Here is a 9,329-nt window from a genome sequence, read left to right as displayed (position 1 = left end):
TTGTGTGTGTGTGTGTGTGTGACGTCATAGCACTCGAACTCAGAGTCATTAATATATACGTTGACATTTCTTTTAATTTCTTTTTTCTGAATCATAGCCTTTAACAATCGAAGGATACAAATTATCGAGAGAAAACAAATATACATAATTTTTAAAAATATCCGCATTTATAATAAAAATAAAAGAAAAAAATAGAAATATTATTCAAATAAAAATACCATTTCATTGAAAATAATCTTCCATTGCAATCTCGAAAAGAATGATGACATACAAATGAATACGACGAAAAGTTCGTGATTTTTCGATACGCGTTATACTGCGAACGGAAAAGAAGCAGAAGAATAAGAAAAAGGATAAGAACGGAAGTTGAAACTCGCGTGTCGTATGCGAATTACGGAGAGGAGAAAACCTTGACACGCCTTTGTGTCGTTCCTTCAGGAACTTGAACTTCCTTCCTTCTTCTTAGAAAATAAAAAAGAAGAAAGAAGAAGAAGAAGCAAAGAAGGAATGAAGCAAGGAAATGAAAAGAAAAAAGTGAAAATGGGGAATGATCCAATGATCATTCAAGAAAAAGAAATAGTTAAGAAAGGGATAGGTGTGCGGGGGTGGGTGGGGGGTGGAGAACGAGACAAACTACGATGACAACGACCAACAACATTAGCTCATTACCATTTTTACGATCGTTCTGCGCCCAGTGCTAACATCAACCGACGTTTCTTCTTCTTCTTCTTCTTCTTCTTCTTCTTCTTCTTCTTCTTCATGAACGAACAAAGAAAAGAAGTTCTCTAGCCATGGAAACGGACCTTAAGGTCAAGTACCCTAGACTTCCGGCGTGACTTGGGCACCACTCCGAGTCTCACTGTCGCCGTTAAAATGTAGCCTCTATCTTTCTGATTCACCTCTCGTGATAACAATCTTTCTCTCTCTCTCTCTTTCTTTCTTTCTGTTTCCCTATTCCTCTCTTTCTCTCTTTCTCTCTATTTCTGTGTTTCCATCTCTGTCTATTTCTCGATTACTTCCTCTCTTATTCTCCCCCTTTTTCTTACCTCTAGATTCTACTCCTTCCTATTTCACGCCTTTTTACACGCGAATTTAACCTCTCTTTGTTCTTTCTTCTCTTCTCTTCTCTTCTTTCCTTTTTTTTTCTTTAATTCTTCCTCTTCTTTTCTTTTTTTTCTTTTTATTTTTTTTTATTTCTCGACCATCATGATGGATTTATTCTACTCTACCATATATGTGTATAGAATCTAGTCATTTAATTCTAGGGAATTTTATACGCAAATTAAACGTGATATTATTTTATTTCACGGATGTATGAAAATAATATATATATATACTTATTATATTTTTTATATATCATTTTATACATATATTATTTATTTTATATGTACTTTATATATTTTTTATTGTATATCTATATATATTCGTGTTGTTATGTAGAAAATTATTCTTATTAATTTATACCGATGTTTTCTTTTTTTTTTTTTTTTTGACTGAAAAGTTATTCAAATTCTCTTCTCCGTTTTTTTCGATGATTTGCAAACATAAAACGGAGAACAAAAAAGAAGATCCATAAATCAAGATTAATTTTAATTATTCCAGTTATTAAATTGTACGTGAATCTTCCATAAATCAATTTTAATGAATTTAATGATCTCTACAGTTTTCATTTTATTCGCGAATAAATTACGAAAACAAAATGTACAAAACGATAAAAAAGTATCTCGGCGAGGGGGGGGGCTTAAAAATAATATATTATTGGATTAAACAAATATTTGTATTTAAAAAGAAAATAGATGAAATAAATAGAATAAATTAAAATACAAGATGTATATAAATAATCAAAGTATCTCGGGGAAAAAAGACTATATTATATTGGATTTTAAATAAATATTTTATTTGAAAAGGAAAAAGAGAGAATGAAATATAAAAAGAAAATCAAAATCAATGATTTCTTTTCGAACGAGATTAAAAAAGATGAAAGTTATGAAAGATCATTTTCTTCATCTAAATTTTCTTTCTCCATTTAATCTTCCTGTTCATTGGGGGACCGTTCTACGAGTGATATCGAAATACCAAAATCATCTTATGAAAGCGTACAAGAGATGAGGAAGATGATCCGAAGATGAGCAAGAAAAAGAAGAAGAAGCACGAGGAAGAGGAAAAGGAAAAGGAAGAAGAGTAGGGCAATGGCCGGTCGACGAACCCGCAGATTCTCGTATCACGAACAGTCCCTTTTCGGTCCCACTTCGATCCCATTTCGGTCCCATCTCGGTCCCATCTCGGTCCCATCTCGGTCCCACTTCAATGTTTTCACAACTGGCGCCTACTTGAGCTCAACATGACTCGATTGTCTCGCAATTTTTTTTTTTCTATCATCTTCCTCTCCTTTCTTTTCATTTACCGCGAGAACGCGCTTGAATTTTTAGCGTGCCGGTAATTGCTACTTTGTTACTATTCTTTTCCTTCCATTTTACCAGTTACCCCAACTTCATGAGAATTATTTTAATAATCTATGCGACGTATTCTTGATCATCTTACACTCAATTTTTATTCTCTTTTATCTAGTGTATTCACACCGACAATCAGCTGATTTTATTTTTTAACTTCTTTAATTCTTTAATAATTTATTATTTATTTATTCTATGCGTTTGTTTCTTTTTTTTTATTATTATTATTATTTTTATAATATAGTAATAGCATTAGTCGTAATAATTATAATAATGAGAGAGATGTGTAATTATATTTTATTTTTAAATACAATATTTTATATATTGACTAATATCATTGACATTTTTAATTTATTATATAAGATAGTAATATATATTATATATATAAATTATTAGTTGATATATTTATAATAATACATATGCCTTACATGGACTAATTGTAAGTTAAAATATTATACAAATCGATTTAATAATTTATTTTACACAACAGTTGTGTATATACATTATAATATGTATATTATATTTATGTTTGCGTTACGATGTTGTATACGAACTATATTATTATCAAAAAACTTTCGTTGATATTTCGGATAAATGCCGAATTTCTTAACGACAAAAATATGCCGATTTTGATGCAATATTGTATTTAATATTTAAATTTAAAATTAATATTTAAATCTCTTTTAATCCTTAAATATTATATTAAATATAAATGTATAATATTTAAAATCAATTGTTACGTCTAATATATATATATATTATATATAATATAATAATTTAATATATAATTTTTGATATATTTCAATTGAAAATTAATATTCAAATATTAATCCTTAAACATTAAATATTATATTAAATATAAATGTATAATATTTATATATATATAAAATCAATAGCTAAGTTTAAAATATATATTATATATAATATAATAATTTAATATATATAATATTTTTCATATATATTATATTTAAAATTATTAAATATATTTATATTAAAGAAAAAGAAAAAAGAGTATTAATATGACAAATAAATCGAATTATAATATCAAGAAAAGAAAAGAAAGATATAAATAAATGGAAAGATATAATGGTAAGGATTGTCTCGGCGTGACTGACTCGAACGACACTAAAGTCAAGTTCATGACTATCTCATCATTGTCTCCGTGGCTCAATGATAATGATAATACGACCGATGATTCTTATTATTAACGAAGAATTCCAGTTAAGAAATTCCGGTAGTAGTTGTTTGACGTTTTCAAATGTCACGACTGCTTTGCGTTTAGAAATAACGACCGATTTCCTATTCAATTCATTTTCATTGCTCGATTTTCATCGCACGTATAGACACAAAAGACACTCTGGGCTTTCGTGACTACTAACTCGAAAGACAAACAGCTCCCGTTCCGTAAATTCCGTTTTAACTTACCAACCGTTATATTTCATGGCTAACAGTAAGAAAGATAAGATTTCCTTTTTTTATTTTATTTTACTTTGGTGATTGTTTTTTTTTTTTCTTTTTTTATTTAGTTTACAGCGGTAATTGGTTACGGGCCAACGAATACGGATCTAGATTTTCATCGAATTCTTGTAATTAAAAATTAAAGTTTAGTGAATCTTATATTGTCTCGAGAATGAAAAATATATATATATAATAAATAAATTATACATAATTTAAAAAGAGGAAAAAACCCCCCTCAAACCTGTAAAAGAGAGAATGGTAATGACATATACAGTTAAAATATTTTTATAAAATATTTCATTTTTGTCTTATATATTTTAAATTAATATGAAATAATTAATATAATATATAATATAAAAAAAATTATTTCAAAAAAATATATATATGTATATAAATATAATTACGAATAGAAATTATTTTTAGTATTTTTCTTTTGTAAATACAAACACTAATACGATAAATGATAATATTTATTTATTAAAATGAAAAAATTAGTAATTATATAGTATTAAAATTAATAAATAATAATATTTATTTATTAAAATTAAAAAATTAGGTCAATATTAAAAAAAAGAAGAAGAATATTTTCTCTATATATATATAGAATATTAATTAAATTTTTCGATCACGTTCACAAGGATCTACGTTGTACGATCTATAGATCGTGTGAGAGTGGTGAACAATGGCCGAAGGTAGAGTACGGCGATTTAATTGATCCTTCGATCCGTGCTGGTACCGTTATATTAATTTTACAGAGTACGCTTGGTGTTACCCATTAAACGAATTAGCCTCGCATTAGCGCGTCCGATGAACGTGCGATTCGCGCTCGTCCTTCTAATTAATATCGAAGCAGAAATTATGCGTCCTTGCTTATTGTTAATCCCAGTTGATATAATGCGTACTTGGCTTATTCTTTTTTCTTTTTTTTTTTTTTTAAATTTAAATTCAATATACTACGCCAGCTATTGAGAGAAAATAATGAAACGAATGTTAATAGATAATCAGTGTATTCTTTTTTTTTTATAGGGAATTCTTTTTTTTTATCTACGAAACAAAACAATAATGTGACTTAGCGAGAAAATTAGATTTGCAATCTTATCAAATAATGCAACTATTTTTTTGTTAAGTTTGTTAACCCGTTTGAGTGCTGAATACTCTTAGCTGAAATGTTTAATAGGGACGGTATTACTTTATTGCTGATGTGTTTGTTTCGTTGATTTATTTTATTCTAATCGTGTCTATTCATAATAGATTATATTTAATAATTAAAGTTTTTGTTTTTCTTACATAATTTAAAAAAAATACGTATATATGCTGTAAACTTTTACCAAGCGTATATATGCGTTCATAACATTCAAAGGGTTAATACGATTGTTTTCCATTTATATTGGTCACCCTGTATATACAATAATAGAATATCTTATTAAATTTAAATTAAATTGATTTATCTTTTGCAATTAGATATGATGATTTTTTTTTAAGTATTAATAATTATCTTGAACGATTTATTTAATTGTTAATATAATTATTTTCTTCTTATTTATTTACAGCAACTGTGGCGATAGCGAGCACGGTGCAAATCGAGTGCGCGAGCGAATCAATAATCGTGCACATTTCGACCGAGGGTAAAACCGATTTCCACGGTTTGGTTTATCCCCGGGGTTTATCGAAAAACAGTTCCTGCCTGCAGGAATACAGGAGTCAACCCTCACCGATAACTTACAATCTGCCTTTGAGATCTTGCAATACGATGCCTACCGAATTGGTGAGTTTTATTTATTGCTGTTTTACAATTAATGCATCTTAAACGATACACCATAAGTTGATTTATTTACAAGATTAAGTAGATCTTTTAATTTGATAATTAATATGAGGGGAAGGATTAATGCATGCTAACGATAAGGATAAAAAATAAGTTTCGATTTATTTTTGTTTCATATTACAAAAAAAAAGAAATAATATTATATATCTTCATAAGAATATATTATAAAAAATCTTATTGATACCATAATAACAAATATTTGTACATAAATTTCCGATAACAAAACAAATAACAATTCAAATGAACTTACTCGTTTTTAACTTATATTGACGTATATCGAAATAATTGAATTAAATCGTGTAAACACACACACACAAACATAATAATAAAAGAAAAAAAATAGTAAAGGAAAAAATAAATAAATAATAAAATAAAAAATATTATCGAAGCAGAGATTTAATTCTCTAGAAGTTCGACGTACGAACACGAGGACTATGAGCGTGACGAAGCTTAACGATCGCTCGTGCTTGTACGTATTCACTTGTAAGAAAAAAGCTTGAAAAAAGCTTGCTGAGGCGAGAATACACGCGTGAGTACATGCTGAAAGGATAGTGGTAAAAGAAGAAGAAGAAGAAGAAGGAGATGAAGATGAAGATGGAGATGAAGATGAAGGTGAAGATGAAGTTGAAGATGAAGTTGAAGTTGAAGTTGAAGTTGGAGTAGAAGTTGAAGATGAAGTTAAAGTTGAAAATAAAGGTGAAGATGAAGATGAAGTTGAAGATGAAGTTGAAGATGAAGTTAAAGTTAAAGTTAAAGTTAAAGTTAAAGTTAAAGTTAAAGTTAAAGTTAAAGTTAAAGTTAAAGTTAAAGTTAAAGTTAAAGTTAAAGTTAAAGTTAAAGTTGAAAATGAAGGTGAAGATGAAGTTGAAGGTGAAGATGAAGTTGAAGTTGAAGTTAATGTGAATGTTAAAGTTAGTTAGAAGTGAAATGAAGATGAAGATGAAGGAAAGACGAAGGTGAAAATGAAGATGAAGAAGATGAAGAAGAAGATGAACAAGACTAAATTGTAGATAAGGTTGAGTAATGAGTGGGAGAAGGACATGCCAAAGAGTAAGAAACAGAAGAAGGAGGAGAAGAAGCAGAGGAGGATAAGAATAAGGATGAGGAAGAGAAAGAGGAAAAGGATAGGGGAAGGAGGATGAGGAAGAGGGGTTACACGTTCGTGTAACGAAGGAATCGTGTGTCGAGGCGAGAGATCACTTCCTTGCCATACCATAACTGGACCGTTATGTGACCGGACTCGCAGCCTTCTTCTTACGAGGATCGCACGAGTACAAGATAGAGAGGGGGAGATGCATACACGCGCGTATACGAAGATATACAGGGTGAACCTTATTACTCAAACAATTGGACATCTATTCATTGATTTGTTGGATTGATTATTAAATAATTATGTGTTGAAATTGGTTGTATTATGGTATAGTATTTATTATATTGTGTGTGATTGTTGTAATATATACTATTTTTGATTAGGATTTCGGAATAAGTAGTAAGTAAAAGTATATTTTTTTTTTTATGTTTAGTATAATTGTATTTTTTTAATGATAATGTTTTAATGATAATAGTTGAAAGTGATTTTTGAAAATTGTAATATTTCATATCTTTTTAAATAATGTTTATTTATTTTAGTATGTTATAATATTATATTATTTATCTATTTATTGGTTAATCTAATATTTTATTAGTGCATTTAAAATTATATATATCAAATATTTATTTTATTACTATATTTCGTTAAACATGATAAACTTTTTCTTTCGAACTATACATAATTATATTTTACCTAACAAATAATTATTTCTATAGAAAAATTTGTAAATTTAACGCGTAGATATTCCTGATAGTATCGTTCACTTTATACATATTATAATACATAAGCAAATAAACGTATCCTTAACGGATCACAATTGCTTCCTTCCATTTGTAGATAATGGACTAACAATCAGGATCGCGAATACTTTAACTGAGAGGATACAAACGATTGGTTCAATTTACGATTAATTTCCTTCCCCTTCCAGTTGTTTCTTCTTCTTCGTTCTTTTCTCGAAACTATTCTTAGAAAACTTAAGTATATATAATGTATAAGATAATGTGTTTAGAAGTCATTTTAAATTTTAAATGGAAAGATAGATACGTGAATGCTGATTGTGATCCAAGTAGATAAACGAATCTTTATGACACGTTTCATCCTTTTCCTTTTTTTTTTTTATTAATATTTTTTTATAATTGTCCTCGTCTTTACTTACATTTACCGATGCTTATCGTTATTCTAATCATCGGAATAAATCGTGAAAGGACTTAAGGTGCGGAACGATTGGAAGATGAATAAAATCGTACGGATGAAAAATGATCTAAAGAAAATTATCGATTTACGTCGATCGATAAAGATTACAACGATCCTCGGGCGATCGATAACCTACGCGATTTATGATCATTATTTGTGATAATTAGAACGGTTAGTTTAAATATCGAGAAATAAATCGTTTTATTATTTTTTTTTTTATATTTATTTTTAATTAGATAATCAATGTCATTTATTCATAATAATCGTAACATTTTGCGTTTATTGGCATTGAGTTTTTTTTAAATTGATTTTCTAAGTGACCTTCAAAAGTTTTGAACTGTAATTGTTAAAGAAATGATTGTAAAACCGTCTATAATCCATCGAAACAACGATGACTGTAATTTTATATTGGTTCAGTTTGGTTTGGTTTCGCTCTTTTGATTTCCTCCGATCTTGCCAATTTACATTTTTATGCAAATTATTTCTTTTAAAGTCGGAAAAGAAAGTATAAAGAAAGTGAAATCATACTAAAGGAACTTCGCAGAGTTTGGAAATTTCGTTAATAAGAAACTTTTATTTTTATTAATAAAACATTGAAATATTATTTAAATGATTCATTAAACTTCTGTAATTGTTAAATCGTATATTTTTGAATTTTTTTAATACAACAATTATCGTTATATAATTTGTATATATATATATATGATAAAAAATGAAATGAAATTAGGCTATTAAAGATTAAATGAAAATAAAGAATTAATACAAAATTTGTTTGCAATATAGTAATCAATGATAATAAAATTATTCGATATTTGGTAATGAATATAATTAATATATATAGGATGATACGATTAAGGGCCAAAGAAACAATTTGTCGTGAAATATAAAAGGGATTCAATGTTCGTGAGAGGTTAGCTCGTGCAGGACGTAGGAAGTCTTTGACCTCTAAGATTCCTCGAGGTCGTCGTGGGCGTGCGATCGACCGTACGATGGACTGTGGGCAGTTTTACAATCCCTTCTTTAGTGCAATTACAGTTTACAACTTTCGAAGGTCCTTTAAAAAATACCAATTGACAAAAACCAATACCGAATAAATCTTCCAATATATTTTATTTTCCAAAAGAAAAAAAAGAAGAAGTAAATTTTCGTTAATGTTTAATTTAAAAAGAAAAAAAAACAAGATGTTCTTTATATTCTTTATATATTATATGTAAGATGACTCTTCATATTCTTATATGTTTTTATATAATATGATTATATTATCTATAATTTATATAGATAATTATTAAATAATTAGAAGATATTACATATCAAA

General features: G+C 28.0%; 1 protein-coding gene across 1 annotated transcript in view; it reads left to right on the top strand.

The window, feature by feature from the left end:
* LOC122520675 overlaps window positions 1–9,329 on the top strand; it is a 79,641-nt gene that overhangs the window by 38,107 nt on the left and 32,205 nt on the right. Inside the window, exon 4 of the mRNA XM_043640873.1 lies at window positions 5,459–5,673. Coding sequence (XP_043496808.1) covers window positions 5,459–5,673 — 215 coding nt within the window. The remainder of the gene's footprint in view (window positions 1–5,458; window positions 5,674–9,329) is intronic.

This window comes from Polistes fuscatus, unplaced genomic scaffold (assembly GCF_010416935.1).
Source record: "Polistes fuscatus isolate 324 unplaced genomic scaffold, CU_Pfus_HIC Scaffold4, whole genome shotgun sequence".
Classification (NCBI taxonomy): Eukaryota; Metazoa; Arthropoda; class Insecta; order Hymenoptera; family Vespidae; genus Polistes; species Polistes fuscatus.
The sequence above is the reverse complement of the archived record's forward strand: the minus strand, read 5'-3'. Positions and strand labels throughout refer to the sequence as shown.